Below are 18,145 nucleotides of genomic sequence, written 5' to 3'. Positions count from 1 at the left end.
TGTTGTGCAAACGCCATAATACAGCTAAGCACACAATTGGGATCCGTGGTCTCGTCTTGTGGGCCGCGATATTCAATGCAAAATGATGCCAAACAGAGGGTGCAAGAGAGAGAGTTTAGGGGATGAAAGCTACATTTGCCAGCACCATTCGGATTACCGGAAATATCTGGGAAAAGGCCACCCAGTGGAAATGATGATGTGGTTACAATTTTCCTCATCACCTATTTTCCTCCCAAATGATGCGAGGGGTGCGATTTTCCGAGTGCGCTGTTTGATGTTCAGCTTATACATTTGCAATTCGACTTTGTCACCACTAAATCAACAGACTGTCGTCATTATATTTTTTCGCTCACTCACAAAAGACTCACTCGCTTGTAAAGAGATTTGTGATCTTTTTTATGTGTCATTTCTGGGCAAATGAGCAGAATTGAGCCAAATTAGTGAAGAGGGACATGAAAGTGACTAAAAAGTGTTTCAACTGTTTTAGATGATTTGAAATTATTTGTGCAGGTGATTGAGAATGTAAAAATAACTCAATTGATCATATAGAAGTTAACTTTAAAAGAAAAATCAGGGATTTATAACAATAGAACAATTAAAACTTGCAGAAAACCATCAGAAGTTGTTTTGATATTATTCTAAGATCATTAAACTCATCCTAAATACAAATTTCAGCTCAGAAACTCATGAAATCTATTCTTTGACTGATAGTGATAAAACTAATACAATTTGTAGTTGTATTCGTTCAGTCTTAAATGGAATTTGTACTGTATTGAACTTGGAATTGAAAGAGGAAGATGAGTCCAAAGCCCAAAACCGAACATATAAACGAAGATGATAAATGAATTTATCATGAAAGGTGTGAAGATAGAAAATGTTCGGGGTGTCAAAACCGGCGAATCTCTATTGTTGGCTGTCCTTTCGGGACAGGTCAAAGTAGCAGAAGATAGCTGGAAGAAAATTGCCATAAGTATCTCTTCTCATCAGAGACTTCCATTTGCCCATGTCTCATCCACTCTTTCTCCGCTTGTGTGACATTCTACTGAATGTCTTTTGTGGTGTCAATCAAAAATTCATAGAGAAAACATCGTATTTACACCTGGTCATCCAGCTCCTGATGTTTCTCCGTGAAACAGAGAGAGCAGCAATGGCGAGAGTGAGAGGAGATACATAAATATTACCTGCAATAGATATGTGTGTTCAAAACATACAAATAAATTGAGATGTAACATGAAGAAAGTCGCTTAAGAGTTTCCTCTCCGCATGCTTTTCGGGAGAGGCCGACAAGGAAACTCCTGAGGATGGCAGGGTGCGAGTCATGAGGGTAATTTGTACTTATCCAATTTGGGTTTTGGCTTAAGTCTCATTTGTGGAAGTTGCTACTTCATCGCTTCTTTTTTGCGCCTTTTCCTCCCCTTCCTTCCGAAGGGTTGAGAGAAGAGGAAGAGATTCTGATTGACATTGCGTGTGAAAATTAATCAATTTTTAGAGGTTTCATGGTGAAATTTGTGGGGTGTGAGGAGAGATTGAAAGGAGTCTATTGGAAAGGATTAATTATTTGAGTGAAAGTATCGTGTACAAAGGAGGGATAAATTTTGATATCTCTCTCTTGTCATTCCCTGCAATCTCTTCCTCTCACCTTAAGGTGATCTTCCAAGAGATTTTGTGAGCTTTCGACTGAATATCTTCCCTTATTTCCGAGCAATGGTTGAAAAATTAAAAAGTGAAATCCCCGAGAGCGAGCAGACCGCCAGAAAAGACCATTGTCACAGAGAAAGAGAGAAGATTAGGAGATGAAGATTGAATCTTTTACCTGAAATGTGATGACAGAAATTCAATTTCGATATTTTTTCTCCATCTAATATGATCGGCATCCTCTTGTGCAGCTTCACTATGCCATCACTGGACGTTACAAATATGTTTTTATCTCATTGTCACGCACTTTTTGTCTGGGGCATTTATGAAGAGGGAATCGCAAGAGATTCATAATTTCATTTATTGTTACTACTGTCATGTCACTCATTTCCCCAGTGAATCCCATCCTCTTCTCTCGCCCTGGACCTTATCTCAAACAGGAAAAGATCTTGTCTCTTTGGCATGTCCATGAATCCACTTCTCACTCAATTGCATTCACCTCTCCGAGTTGTTGTCTTTGTTATGAAAATTGACACGTTTGTTATCCTTAATGGAATGTGGGACACAGGACAAAAGATGATACTGGTTCAGTTTTTTTTTTCTTTTCACCCAGAGCTTAACTTTGACACGTCTTCTGGGTTCAGGACGCGACTAAATCCGAGGAATTCCTAGCCTATCATTTCATTTTAATTTCCATATCAAGCAGAAAGAAATTTGTGTTATAATTTTTTCGTGCCAATCAACTGTCAATTATTAAGTCATCTCTTGATTCACAAATTCGACTTTCAATACAGCATTCGCGGCAAGACTAAACAATAAAATCAATCCCGTAAAAATACTTCCTCCATCCAACCTTCCTGTCTCTGTGAGAGTAATTGAAGTGAAGCACACAAAAAAAAACATTGAATATTCAATTTGAAATTTGAGAATAGTCGAAAATTTGTGTGAACTTTCTAGGGTGGACTTTGTGCATTAATCTCTGTGGAGTGGAAATCAATTGAATTTCCAATTAGGGCTGCTTTTCGGCCGCCTTTCTCTGCGCCAAAGACATTTCAAAAGCCAGCTGACCATGCGTGATGTCTTTGGGAATCCATTGACAACTTCTTCCGTTTCTGTTCTTCAGGGTGAAATGCATATTTTCGCTGTAACTCAATACTCTGTGGTCAGTCTTGAGACCTTCGCAATTGCTTATTCATGGCATTTCCGAAGGGGTGAACAATCTCACGGAAAATCCTTCGGAATCCTCCTCTAATTGAATTTTAAATGGCGGAAAAGTCAAATGGATTGTGAATTATGTATGAAGATGGTGGAATATCTACCCTTTGGGCTTTTGTATAAATTAATTCGATACTCATCAAATCAGTGAAATAGAAAAACCGACTTTAGAGGCCCTGAAAAGGTCACAATTGCGTATGCAAGAGCATAAATGAGTGAGCATGCAAAAGTACATCAGCAATTTAATGCATTTACAGGATCACAACCCTCTAAAGTGCCCCTTTTTTCCAACTTTGCACAAAGGAAATCGGGTTGGAATTAGTGGAGAGCCTTTTCCCGAGTCATCAAACCACGAGAAGATGTTTCCTCATTAAATTCTCTGTATTCTAGAAAATCACAACTTTGCATGGCAGAATCGCGGTGAAGAATTAATTTATTGTCCCTTGTCAGTGTCTTTCTGGAGCGCCAGAGACACATTCGCATTTGCATGTGAATATGAGGAATATGCGACATTTATCATCGCCATACGGCTCGTCCATGATGGTCACTTTGTAAATGATTTCATTTGTTGTCGCACGAACATTTGTTGGATAATTTTAGCAGATAATTGATTTTCATTTGTCAACCACACCCTCGTTCGCCGCAAAGTCCCTCGAGCTTCAACCCCGTGAACACGCACTGCAAATAAGCTGCATTGCAATTTCTCGCCTCGAATTTGATATAATATTTGTACGTTGGAAGTGGCGTAATTAAAAACCACTAGACCATCTCGTTTTTAAATATTTTATAAGCGCTTTTCACATGAAAACGCGAGGGTTGTGATGAATGTTTTCAGGAATTTTTTTCTATCAAATGCAAATTGGAGTTACTAAATGTATAATTTAGTGATCTTGGACGGCTAATCTGTATGGCATTGCAGAATACTTTAGCCAAAGCGCAAGAGGGAAAATTATTCATGCGTTAATAACAAGAGTGAATGGCAAAAGAGAATTCGAAATGAACTTATTGGGCTCAGAGTGTGATAATTTCTTGTGCTTCTTTGGTGAAGCAAATTGCCCATGAAGGTGAATTCTTCACTAATCTCATATTGAAGCGTTTCTCTCTCTCACTTGATCCTCCCTTTCTCAGGAGGATGCTAAAATTAGGACATACAGACGATTTCCAATTGACAATGGGGAACTTCTTAAGTCTGTTCTGGTGTGTTGAACACGTTTGAGATCACTTTGAAATCTTCTTCATCTTCAGGTGGCCCAAAGAGGAGAGAAGTGTTTGTGTGCGATGGTGAAGAATGGAATTGAGGTGGAAGTGAGGATCGGCAAAAAATGCACGGGACGAAAGGAGCGGAGGAGAAATTTATAGAAAGATTTCTCAAGCAACACCTCTGAAGAATAGGATTTTGCGTTGATGCCCCAGACAAAAGGCCGATGGCTACGTGTCACCACAAAAGACTTATTTAATTTCCATGTGAGAATTGATGCATTGAAGGAGACACACAATAAAAGATGTGCGCCCTTCGGTCTCTCAACAGGTAGAAGACAGAATGCCACAATTACTCTGTCGCTAGATGAACCTTCTTGGCCCACCAAGGCAAATTATCAATTGTCGGGAGGATTTTTAGCGGAATTCCCTTCCGTTTCTGCAAAGTCTGCAGCAGAGTTATGACAATCGATAAGGCGAATGGAACGATTTGTCTGGATTTTACACAACGTTAGCTTCATCCCTCATTTGCTGCACAACTCAGTGGAAGCGGAAAATATGAAATTGCCGACAGATTCTGAAATATCACCCACAATCCCGTCCTCGGGCTCCATCCCTGCTCACATTGCCTAATGGAATGTGAAAGCAGAGACAGAGATCGCGAAGGAAACCATCTGTTCCTAATGATGCATCCTTTTTCTCAAGAACGCCAAATACCAAATCTGAGTAACGGGCAAAATAATCCTCAATTCCTAAAGATCATGTATCAAAATAACTCTCTCTCTCTCTTCGCGTCCATCAGCCAAGAAAGATAGTTTAGATACGCATAAAGTGGTCAAACTTGTAAATCTGAATATAATGAAGACAGTTATTTTGAATGTTTCGCTCCCCAGGAAAACAATTTAAATTGAACAATTGCAAACGAGGAAGGAGAAGACATGAGAATAATTAATTACAGTGATTTCCATTGTTGTACATTTTCTAATTGTTCCACCACTTGGAGATAATCTTATGGTTGCCCTCAGAACTCTCGCATTTCCATGCGAAACACCCCTCAGCGCCACAATGGTGAGACAGAGTGCAGAACAAAAGGGTGGCATTCACCATTTTCATCTTGTCTCCTCCATTATGGAGTTTTCTCCACCATTTTCTTCCCTCACGACCGGAAATCTGGGGGTGGCTTTGTAGAATCTGAGAGTCACATCTCGCTAACGACGGTTATTTCCCATCTCAACACGGGATTTTGGCATGTTTTGCAGAACATTTGAGCCATGTTACAAGCTAATGCAGTGTCAGAGGGTGGATTCGCATGTGATGCTCAATCGCATAACATTGCCTATCATGCCCAAAACACCTCTTCATTGCAACTGAGCTCACACACTCGCATTCGGGGTTGAAGGGTCAAGAAGTGTGCGACTGACTAAAGCATTTCATTTTATGATTTATCGCTTGATTATTATATTGCAGATGTTTCTTCGGGGTAAATTGCCGCAATTGAATTTTTCCTCCGTGGAGTGATATGATGTGGAAATGGAGTTGGGGTGGAAGACATAATTCGGAAATCATGTTGCTATCATTGATTCAGGATTTATACGGCGGGGTGGCTTTTACACTTTCCACCCTCTTATGCTATTTACTGGCAAAACACCCCTCCTGGCATCTTGCCATTCTCAGGATGAATGAGATAAGAATTACGTGATGTTGAGTGGTGGTTTCTGATGCGGAAATTTCCACACATTCTCCGCATGAGGCTGAAGGATTCCATCACGCCGCAATGATTAAGAAGTGAAAGAACCACAAAGAGGGTTTCATGATTAATTAACTTGAAATTTGTCTTCAAATTACTTTTGCTGTTTATTGTCAAAATACAACATTTTTCACTATCCATATTTCACCCGTGGAAATCATTTTGCGCGCGACGCAGTGGCAAAAAGTCGAAGGAACAATAGTAATGGATTGATGTCTCACTTAATTACAATTTCTGCCTTCCCCTCCATGTCTAACAGAGACTGTGCAAATAATTTAAGCAGTTCTTGTCATTCTTAAGGACTGACACAGGGCAGCAGACGCTAGAACACATAAATTACCATGAAATATCAATAAAAATTCAATTAGATAGGCAAACGGTGAACAAGGGTCACAATATGAAATAATTGTCCTATTTGGAAGCACTATGCCTCTTTCTTGCTCGTCTTCCAGTTTGCCCGTGAGAACAAGTATCATAAATTATTTCCCATATTATTTATACACTTTGGCTGAACAATTGATGGGTGAGTTGAGTTGGACAACACAGCAATTGTGGTAAATATTCGCCCCCGCGCGATGAGTTCAAAGAGGGTTGCTTCACCTCAGGAACACCCTCGTCCAATTTACCCACCCTCTTCGGCAAAGTGTGAATATTTTTAACAAAATCACAATACACCCTTAACTTTCACCGCAAATTACGTGCTAGTTTTATTGCCACAAACTCTATTTCTGGGTTAATTAAGAGACTTTTTTTTTATCATCCACAAGCATAGTATATAATATTGAAATTCTCAGATCATGACAAAAATGGCAGTGTGCCAAAGTTTTATAAATATTCTCTTAAGATTTTGATAATTACACTAGGCAACAAAAATGACACTTTTTTCTGCCCTTTTTTTGAGGTGTGGATTTTCTGATTCCTTGAGTCATCAGCTTTTCAACGGTACCTTCCTTTTTTCCCTAGACCCTCAAGTTTTCCTTTTAGAGCCTATTTTCCATTTTCCCCTATTTTCACCCACTTTGCCGCACTTATGTGCTCATATCTCGCCCAATTTTCCACGGATTTTCCTCAAATTAGGCTCAAATGATAGCTATTGAAATTACCTACTACTTTGTAAAACATTGTGAGTGTTTTAGATCACTCCTTGTTGGTCAAAAATGATCTTTTGTGAACCACTAGGTAAAAAATTCACCGGGTTTTTTACCACTTTTTTCTAAATATCTCCGAAACGAAGAAACTTTTATGTTGGATTATTTTTCCTATGTGTAGAGCACTTCAGGGGATGCATTTCCTCCATACATGCCGAAGTGATATTTCTTCTCTATCTGCCGGAAAAACGAGGTTTTCCCTCGACAAATTTTGCTTTTTTATGCTACGCGCACCCGCTAAAAAATTGAAAGAAGGTACATTTTGCTGTTTACGCACTCATTTAGATAATGATAATGCTTAGATGTTAAAATAAAAGAGAAAAAAAGCCAATATCTCGACTTTTTAGCTATTTTAGGTATTTTTTTGGTCTTAATGACAACTACTCCATAAAAAACACAAAAAATTCACTTAAAATAGCTAAAAAGTCGAGATATTGGCCTTTTTTCTCTTTTGTTTTAACATCTAAGCATTATCATTATCTAAATGAGTGCGTAAACAGCAAAATGTACCTTCTTTCAATTTTTTAGCGGGTGCGCGTAGCATAAAAAAGCAAAATTTGTCGAGGGAAAACCTCGTTTTTCCGGCAGATAGAGAAGAAATATCACTTCGGCATGTATGGAGGAAATGCATCCCCTGAAGTGCTCTACACATAGGAAAAATAATCCAACATAAAAGTTTCTTCGTTTCGGAGATATTTAGAAAAAAGTGGTAAAAAACCCGGTGAATTTTTTACCTAGTGGTTCACAAAAGATCATTTTTGACCAACAAGGAGTGATCTAAAACACTCACAATGTTTTACAAAGTAGTAGGTAATTTCAATAGCTATCATTTGAGCCTAATTTGAGGAAAATCCGTGGAAAATTGGGCGAGATATGAGCACATAAGTGCGGCAAAGTGGGTGAAAATAGGGGAAAATGGAAAATAGGCTCTAAAAGGAAAACTTGAGGGTCTAGGGAAAAAAGGAAGGTACCGTTGAAAAGCTGATGACTCAAGGAATCAGAAAATCCACACCTCAAAAAAAGGGCAGAAAAGTGTTGCACAGTGTTATGAACAAGTTTTGCAAAGTCAAAAAACAGAGAAAATAAATGGAAATAGATTAACCCTGACATAGTCTTTCAGTAAGACGTGTATTTCAACCTTATGCGATTCTTTGTTACATATTTGTAGATAAAGGGATGAAAGTGATCTTGTCTTGCGTGGCAAATTGCGCGGCACACCCTCAAGTCACGTCACTGAACAAGAAAGATCGCCCTCTAATGCGCCCAAGGGCGAGACTATCAGGTACAGGAAGTGCCCCGAAGTGACTTTCTCATCCCGCCAGCTTGTCTGTGCCAAGGACCGAGTGATAAAGGATTCGCCACGGCGGTCGTTTGTCAAGCCCATATCAAAACGAGAGCGCGGCATGGGAAGAGACGAAAATCATCGGCAGAAGTGTTAAATTAGAAACTTCATAGTGCGTCTCAGAAAACTAATTAAGAAATGTCCCTCAAGAAGCAACACATAAACATTTTAATAGCCCATGTAATTGAATATTATCAATTGTATAAATGGGAAAAATCTTTACGAGTCATAATTTTCTCTCTTTTTTGCTCCACCACACAATTTTGTGATAAATATTTTCTTTTCACACTAAAATCTTGCTGCACGTCGAGTGAAAGAGGTTCAGTTGGGTGTTGAATTGCTTTGCGATCGGATGGCAGTTGCGTGAGACTCGACAGTCGATTGGTCGCTGGTGTGTGTCTTTGGAAGTGCAGATGAAATTGCTCCGCAGTGTTTAGTGCTGCCGTTTCCCTCGAATCGCGCCACTTCAATTGCTACCCAATATGCTGAAGCACTTCTTCTCCTCTTTGCAGATAACCGTCAATGAGAACCTGCGAGGGTGGCTGGACGCCTCCAAGGAGACGTCAAATTGGCTGAAGTATGTCAGACACAGTAGTTCGAGTAGCGAGGCTAATTGTCACCAGTATCTAGTATCAGGTCAAGTAAGTGCCGACAAGCCAACTCCCCATCGTCACGGACTAATGTTGCGCCTCTTGCAGTTGTGGTATGAGGTGATTAGAGACATTACACCTGGCAGTGAACTACTTCTGGGGCCCAAAGTTCCTCTCCTCTTTCGCGACATGTGCTCAAATGGACCGAGAGACGACCGCAGTGATAGAGAAAGTGGTGAGCGATGGCTTAAATTTTAGTAATACGTGTGCGCTATTTCTTGGACGTGGCCTCAGTGGCATCTGCTCAGTGCCATGGCTTTGTTGCCACATCCATAACGACCCACAGTGAAATGGCTTCTGGCGAGATAAATCGCAACAATGGTAATGAATACAGTGGCAAAAGGCATCCATATCTCTCTCTGGGATCAATTGAAAAACATATTTGAGTCAATAATATAATCTACGGGGCTTTGTTCTGCCCAATGCTGGAGGGCGGGCGCGAGATTGAATCTCTGGCAGGAGGGATGAAGTTCAGTGTCATTTGTCACAGAATCCTCTCGCTGTGTACTTAATGTTGCCTACATGAGGGATTATAATGATGTTTATTATGTAAGTTTTCAAATTCACACATTCACGAGGGAGATAAAAGAGAGAACATATTATTTGCCATTTCTAATATCTTCCACCACCATCACTTATAGGGGTAATTTTTGCGTCCCTCCGGTGATGATTCAATTTTCGCTCACATTATTTCTGCTCCCTTCGCGTCGTGTCGTGCATTTTCTGTTGCATCCTTTCTGATGGGATTAAGTCGATTTTTTTTTTAATATTCATAACGAACGAGAGATTTATTTTGATACATTTATTACACATGGGAAAGGTAATTATGAGTTGGGATTTCACAGTGCAGCGAATATTGCGCATGACATCATGGACAAGAGAGAATTGTATCGGAAGCCCCGCCCCCGTGAATGCACCGCCCATTTTCAGAGCTCTTCCAAATTTCTCCCTAATCTATCTATTTTATCTATCTCATGAGCTTATTCTAAGGCAAAAGAATTGAATTAAATATCAAAAGTAAAATTGAAAACCGCTGGAGATTGAAATAGTTTATATCTCGGTGAAATCTCAGACCAACGCAACCCCTTTTTGCTTAATTCCAAATTACCATTTATTTTTTAACCCAGGGAGAGAAATAGACATTATTTCAGGGACACGTGTCAATTCGGAATAATTTTCCGGTAGATCCTCTGCGTGGATTTCAATTCAAATATTTGACTTTCCGCGTCTAACCCCATAAGTCGGTGTGAAATTTTTTCTACAGCAAGAGAACGTACATTTTCCAAACAGATAAAATGATTGTCACTGCCGAAAGTGTTAAACCCTGACATTTGGGTTGTCTGCAAGCCACAGCGATCATTTTCACATCCCTCATCATCCCCGCAGGATCGCGTCACTTTTCCCGCTCGATTTATCATCGCGACGGAGGCCAGAAAGGGGCATCACGCCACTATATCAATTGCAGATGAACACGATTTCTGACTGTGAAATTCCATTTGATGTCTCAATAGGGCGACAGAGAGACAATTAGGGGCTCAGGGGTGGATTTTCCATGCACCATTTGCCAATGATGCAATGCTGGGAATTACATGCGCGGAGGGTGAGCTGTTGTCGTCAAGATCGCGTCAGTTATGCCTCTTTGTTGTGCCACTGAGGTGGGATTTAATCCTTTTCCCGCAGAACTGTTCGCTTTTGTGCTATCTGACAGGAAGATCAAAATGTGTGGCCAATTTATTTTGCACAGACGGATTAACTCCAGTTGACTGGAATTGACTTGCTCTCTCACAGCCACACTCGAAGTTATGATTTTGTCAATTTTTGCGTCTCCCGGTCAACATATGCATATGTTGAACTCCATGCGCACGCCTGACATGCCGTTTGACTTGTCCGGAAGAGAATGTCAGCCGAAATCACGCATGAGGGGTGAAAAATCAAATTGCGACCAACGGTCACAAATTACCCCTCGAACAGGTGCAAGAGTCACTCACCGGTGAGGACACAGAAGCCGGGAGATCCTCGCCGAGCCCCTCCCGCCCTGCCAGTCAACTGACAATTGGACTTGTCGCACAGAAGTCTGCATTTACCCCCATCAGTGCCCCGAGGGTTGATCGATGCTTGCGAGCAATCCATGCATGTCTATCACCGTTTGTGACCACTGATTTCGAAAGCCAACCACTCATATTTCCACTCAAATTGGAGCGAAAACACACGCAGAAAGGAAATCCAGCGAGGCTCTCAAGTGGCGTGTCACGCTCTGCATGGAAAAGGGATTCTAATTGCACTTTGACGTGCACTCGAAGGTAAACGGTCACCCTGACCAATGATGACTGAGTTTATTCTTCTCGCGAATATTCAAGCACCTGTTTCACCCCATCCCAGCTCTTTCTCACGTTCCACTTGGCCGCTATTCATATTCCCGAAGACACAGACGCTATGATAATGCGACGGAAGACTTCTGGGGATCACAACTGACACCAGATGGTCGGGTGCGTTATGGGAAAATTGAAAAAGTCAACTCCAATTTCTCCTTTGCACCGCAAGAAAACTGCCACAGACAGCCGTGAGTGTCAAGAATTTTACGAGACATTTCTGTGGAAAACTTTCGTCTAATTAATAGAATTTTCCACAATGTCACAAAAAGACGGACAGTTTTGATGGTTTCTGCAAATTCCCACAGTCACGAGCAACCCTTAAGAATTGACTCTGTGAGAACTTTTCGATGCCATATGGCACCTTGTCTTGTGGATTCTAATTTCTCTCCTTCGCCATCGACACAGTTCGTTGCACACTGTCAAAAACTGTTCGTGGTTTGCCCTTTCGCAGTCTTAAACACACAGACATCAATATATTGCTCTCAGCGAAACTATTCCTACTTTAATTTGCAGACAGGAAAATGTGGGGCAATTTTGATTTTCACAGAATTTTAATCGCCCCCCAGCCAACATCTTAAAGCAACAAGAACTGTAAAAATAGTTTAAAGACGTGAAAGATTTCATCAAAAATGCAAAGGGGGGAGATGATGTGGCTAAACAGTGTACACCACTTTACCGCTTTAAGTATAATAACCTCAAATTTAGGAATCTTGGACTGAAAAAGACGCAATTCTTACTTGTGTGACTCTGAAAACTTACGGAGAAATAGTATTTAATAAATATTTTAAGTTTCCAGCAAATATTTTGATGTGATTTGATTTTCAATCGCTCGTTTATGGAACATAACCTAAAAATTGCCCTGAGATCTCCAAGAGGATCCTAAAGGCAGCATTGAGAATATTAATTTGTGATAAATCGACAATGAGCTAAAATTTGATATTTCAGAGTAGAAAATCAATCAAACATTTCTTTAAAAGACAATTTTGTATCCTGAAACAATATTTTTGAGGTTATGGTCAATCTTAATACTTTTTAATACTGAATGCTTCTAATCTTCATCAGATTCAATTTATTAGTGAATGCAAATTATACCTCAGGCACAAGAATGAATTATATTTGTGGTTATTTAGTATCAAAATGTGACTTAAATTAGTCACATAACCTAGAAAGAAACAAATACTACTGATTTCTACACCACTTCTGACCATAATATCTCCTCCTTGCCAAAATGTTATACTTTAAATTGTTGCTATGCGTCGAAACAATGTTCCTTCACCCATTTCTCACCGTGTTTTCTCTCCCTATCGTGGAAGAGACGTTGGAAATGTGTCTCGAGAGGGATGAAAGTGGTGAAGTCAAGGATGACTTACGCCCTGCGTGTGCGATATGGTTGCAATTCGTGGGAATATTCTCCAGTGGCCGTTGAGATGTGGCGAAGGCGAGCACTTGCCTTCAGGTGAGTGAGATGGACAATCAAAGGAGGGGTTCAATTGCGACTCACCCTCACATTAGCGTGGATTTTTTCGATGCCGTGCTGTATGGTCTTGAAAATGTTCTGGACACAAGCATGTGTGTATTCTAATCACACACTCGATAGTGGGGGTTGATTATGCCGCCAGGTATTCTCCCTACACCTCAATTGACCGACGATAGCGATGAGGTCGTGCACAAGGACTCGTCGCGATGTTGGAAATTTATTGAAAACAATTCGTGGATGATTCCCGACGTGTGAACAGCTTTCGTTTGTTGTCTCTAGTGAAAATTCTTGCGAGGTAAAGTCATCAAGAGGCCACTGCAATTGCTCAAGATTGAAATTGTAGTGTTGCAAAGAATGTGTTGAGAGGTTCAATGAGTTCGGGTGCACTTCTCTAAATTAATATCCGACAAACGGTGCGCGGTGTTGGTGAAAAAAGGGATAAAATGGTGCATTTTGAGATCAGACAAATAGCGAATAACAACAATAATTAGTGGAAGTTCTGTCGCCGTGAGGCTGGTAAAATTAATTACCCCGGGTTCAATGTAATAAATCTCAAAATTCATTACGAGAGCGTCTAATGCCTTTATCACTTTGCAATTTGTTGCAAGAAACTCAACAGCAATCATCAGTCAAAAGTAGCGTGCTGCCAGTCTTAAGTCTCCTCCACTTCATTTCTCCGTATCCACGCCGCTGAAATTGCAATCACGCCCGAGAGATTTAATCTCAGACTAAATGAAAATTCATCAATTAATCCTTTTCTTCGCCGCCGACCGTTCGGAGCAACTTTTCGAGATCATTAGGAATGTAAATTTTGCTCAATGTAGTAAGACGTTTTCGTCACAATTTTCCTTTTTATATATCCACACTCTACATTTTCCATTCCAAAATATCATTCCAAATTGACCAGAGTGCGATTCAAATTAATATTCACCTGCGCGTTTCCAAGATCACCACATAAAACCATACTAATCAAATCACACCTTCTCAGATGTTCTCTTTGCGATATTTTTTTCCCCGCAGATCCCATTGAAGAATTATGTTGGTGGCGATTGGAGTTGTTTCTCAATTTTGTACTTCTTTTCTTCTTGCCTTTGCACGCCCGACTGGATTATCTTTCAGTCTATTTGATGTGATTTGGAGATTTCAACGCAACACTCCTCTCTATTTTGCCACAAAGTTGTACGAGCAACTTTTTGGTCACACTTAACTCTGAATGTTTTTCATTGCATTGCAGTAAAATCACGCAAACTCACTCGAAAAAAGGGGGTCTTTAGAAATATTTAATTGGAAATGTGGTTCAAGAGAAGTTTCTCGTATAATAATCATTTCGAGAGCTTTTTCCACAGAAGCTCGATACGAAGCGACGATACTTGCCCTTTTCCTGCTCTCTTGAGTGGGTTTTTTTTTCTTCTTCTTGTTGCATAGCAAATGATCGTGACATTGCTGCCCACAATTTGAGCAATAAAGCACGCGTCCATCAAATGAAATTTGCGCTGGAATAAAAAGCTCTATCTTCAAATTATCCATGCACAAGGCGATAGCATCAGTGTCCATATAAATTTCCACGGTGTGATATTTATACACGCTGAAACTCTTCCCGCGGGCAAACGAGTGTTAATTGTTGTGAAATATTCTGTAATTGTAAAAGACATATTAACAATTGTACGCGCTTCGGCGCGCGCGCGAATACACTTGCGCAAGAAATGTGTAATTAGGTTGAAAATATATTGCCCACTCTGGGGCTGATAGAGAAGAGATTATGAGACATTTGCTGGGTGGGGTTTTCGCCTCCTTCTGACCACCGTGTGTTCTCAACATCAGCGACCGGAGGTGGAAGGAAATATTGCAAGTCGTGAGAGAGGCGAAGAGAAAAAAGAATTGACAAAGAAATAATATATAAATTTTCTTGACAAATAATAAATTTATCACTAACGAACTTTATTTCACCGTGAAATTCCTTTTATCGCGGGTCGAAAATTAATTGCAGATATACAGATTTATGAAGAAGAAATTCTCACTATGGACTTTTATTAATGTGTGATTGAAGGTTCTCAGCACAGTGGAACGGGAGAAGAGGATTTCATCACTTCATCGAACGATTTGGACAACATCAAAGCGGAATCGGGCGGCCAACCGGATCCAGAGAGTGACGACGAGGACGGCATCGACTGCAAATGCGTTGTATGTGATCGACAATGTCAAGATATTGACCAGTGAGTGTGTACAATGGCTTAACAAGCTATTAATAATTGTCATTCTGATATATCAGGCTTCAATGAATGCGCACACACGCGGCATTTACAATTTATCCACTGCAAATATTGGAGTCCTCTGGAAGTAAACATCATATTTCAACACCGCGAACCACAATATATCGAAAAATTGAATATCAGTCCCGTTGAGCAAAGGGCGCCCATTAGTGGGGAGAGATGGTCAACATGAGATAACCAACCCGACAGACACTCTCACGCATTTCCCATTAGGAAGTAAGAAAAGCCACCCAGAACATTAAACTCTCCTCTTTCCCGATTAATGGCAATTATCCATTAAAAGAGCGGCAATTTGCTGAGAGAATTTCAAATGAACGATTGTCGGTGGGCTTAAAGTGTTGATTATACGTCGTGACAATCACCTCGGCTGTCACCCACTTAATTCGGTAGTCACCCTCCGTAATTAGTTTGTATTTCGACAAGTAATTAGCTCTCTTTAGCGTCTCTCCTTTTGGCCCCATTATATGAGATACGCACTCAATAGATCTCACGATTTCATAATGAAAGTCTCGCGAAAGATTGTATGTTATTTTCATGTCAAATTTATGATAGTGTTCAGCCAGTTTTTTTTTTCTAGAGAATAAAATAAAGAACTTATCATAATCAAAATGGGAGCGACATCACTTATGAACAATGTGATAAAATTCAATTCAGCAGAATGAAATATTCTTTTGATTCTGAGAAATTCTCCTATTTTTAGACTCCATGAATTCTATGTTTCTATAACGAATTTTCTGAAATTTTTTTTAATAACCTAAAAAATTCTGCTAATGCCAAGCAATGTTTTCTTCTTTACCTCCTTAAAAATCTTCACTCTCAAACCACATGCAAGAGTGAGATTTGTAATTTATTTTGAATATAAAACAATATGTCTTTTGGGTGGAAATTAAAAATCACTCCTGCATAATGAGAAACGCGGATTTCTCCTTAATGAACAATCAAAAACCTTCACATGCAGTGTGATATCGTGAGGAAAATTAATAATGGCTTGAGGTGAAAAAGTGCTCGCCACTGCATCAGAAAATCAGATGCACGCAAATATGAGGAGAATTCATGGCTCACGAAAAAAAACGCACCCTCATCATCCCTCTGCGAGACCCTTCGTGATTTCAATTGTCGCAGGGCCGGCGGGAATAGTTGCGGTGTTATTGAATTAGATGGCATGCTTTGGGTGGAAATTGTCTGCCCCTTCTGTGTCAACAATCAGTGCTGTTGAATGGCGATGAGGTGGAGAAACTGTGTGAATAATTAATGGGATTTTGCCAATTATTGCCTCCAATAGTAATTAGTCGGGGTGATTTTTCTTGTTCATTAATCCCATCATTTTCCAACCAGTTCAGCGATTCACGCTGTCGCTGAAATCGATAATTGTCGTGACACACAATTGTCGTGAAGTGCCTTTGTCGCCCGCGACAAAGGGAAGAGTCGCGAATGGAAGCCACCCACCTTTTGGCTATGTTAAAATGTCACACTGGCACAATGCAAATTGATAGATCTTTTATGTGGCGAAAGAAGCACTGCCAGCGTCCAGACAGTGCGGGTGTTTTATGAGTTTTCAAATATGTCTTTTGAATTGCATATCGACATTTGCATGAGTCATGTCTCATTTTGATGAGTTTAATGTCGAGAGTGCATAAAGTTCACATTGCGAGGCGTTCGGAGTGCTTTTTGTGGGAGAATAAATCAAATTTGAGCATAAATTGTTTGTCACACAGCATAATAACAATGGAATTGAAGTTATTCGCCCAGAGAGAGGGTGTTGTACCATTTATTACCACATCAAAATATTCCATTTGCACTCCTTCTCGAAGACTTCTTCACTGGGCAAAACACACTCATTACGTTTTGTGCACTCCTAATCGAAATCAATCAAATTCCTCAACATGCCAGGATGAGGAATTTCTTGCAATTTGATTTGGATTCAGGCAAACACATCACGATTAAATTTCCCACTCCAGAAGCCAAATGGCTGAAGCCACGTGAGAATTGGACACATGGAAGACATTATTTCCTATGTGACACCTTGCTACATCAGGGCGATGTATAATTAATGATTTAGGAATATGAAAATGTCACTGTCCCTGTTCTGGCTGCACACACGAGCAACATTTAATGCTATGTGTGAGCACAAACAGATTTCATATTACAACTTTGATGCTTTCGTCTTGATGTTTTGTCGCGATAAAGTCAGGAATGAATGTAAAAGTTGACACCTACAGCAATTTTTTCTACACCCTCGCGCACAGAACTCGCTGTGTATAGAAAGCGAATTGATGCCGATAAGTAATTAGAGACGAACTCTTTTCTGTGGACACTTCAGGCACTGGGATGAGTCGTGACAAATTAAATAATAAATCTCACATTTTGTTGGGTGTCTAACATGAATTTAGGGGTGACTGCCATTTGCCCAAAGTCCTCCAACTCACAAGAGGCCTACAATTGTCGCCTGACACACCTGATATTCAGCTTGACAATAATGATACTTCCCATTGTTCGATTTTTTCACGATAATACTGACCTCTTGTTCATTTCAGGCTCGATGAGCACTTAATAATATCGCATCACTATCCGAGAGACGCCTTTCGCTGCGAATCCTGCGCAAAGACTTACAGTTACAGGCCATCGTTGCTCAGGCACAGAGCTTTAGTCCATGGCGAATTGAGGAAATATCCCTGCGAGAATTGTACAAAGGTACTTCCCTATGTAAGACTCTCATTTGAACTTATAGACTTAATGCCATCTCTATTCAATTTGATTCAATTTAAATGTGATTCTTAGGGAAAATGTAATGTAGATTTGATATTTACTTCATATTGTCATCAAATGGAAGGATTCACTCGATATATTTATTCTAAATTTTTCTCAATTGACGCTCAACTGCGTTGTTAAGTCATGAAATCTCTTAAAATAAGGTTTTAATCTAGAAGAATCTGACGACGAACAGTGTTCTTTTTTTTCTTCGAAAAAACAGTCGATTTGATTTATTTAAATTCAACTTTTATGTCTTTCACTTCCATGAAGTCCAAAATCGAAGCGTGTAAAAAGCGCGATTGATATCTGAGATAATTTAATCTATAAATTCACTTCACTTC

The 18,145-nt window shown here is 40.0% G+C and overlaps 1 protein-coding gene across 1 annotated transcript in view; it reads left to right on the top strand.

Moving 5' to 3' along the window:
* Nucleotides 1–18,145, top strand: part of LOC132260382 (transcription factor hamlet-like) — a 49,410-nt gene that overhangs the window by 25,970 nt on the left and 5,295 nt on the right. Inside the window, exons 4-7 of the mRNA XM_059758448.1 lie at nt 8,797–8,925; nt 8,983–9,109; nt 14,831–14,996; nt 17,588–17,744. Coding sequence (XP_059614431.1) covers nt 8,797–8,925; nt 8,983–9,109; nt 14,831–14,996; nt 17,588–17,744 — 579 coding nt within the window. The remainder of the gene's footprint in view (nt 1–8,796; nt 8,926–8,982; nt 9,110–14,830; nt 14,997–17,587; nt 17,745–18,145) is intronic.

The sequence above is a fragment of the Phlebotomus argentipes genome, unplaced genomic scaffold (genome assembly GCF_947086385.1).
Source record: "Phlebotomus argentipes unplaced genomic scaffold, Phlebotomus argentipes genome assembly scaffold_18, whole genome shotgun sequence".
Classification (NCBI taxonomy): Eukaryota; Metazoa; Arthropoda; class Insecta; order Diptera; family Psychodidae; genus Phlebotomus; species Phlebotomus argentipes.
Note: the sequence above shows the minus strand (reverse complement) of the source record. Positions and strands in the feature narration are given on the sequence as shown.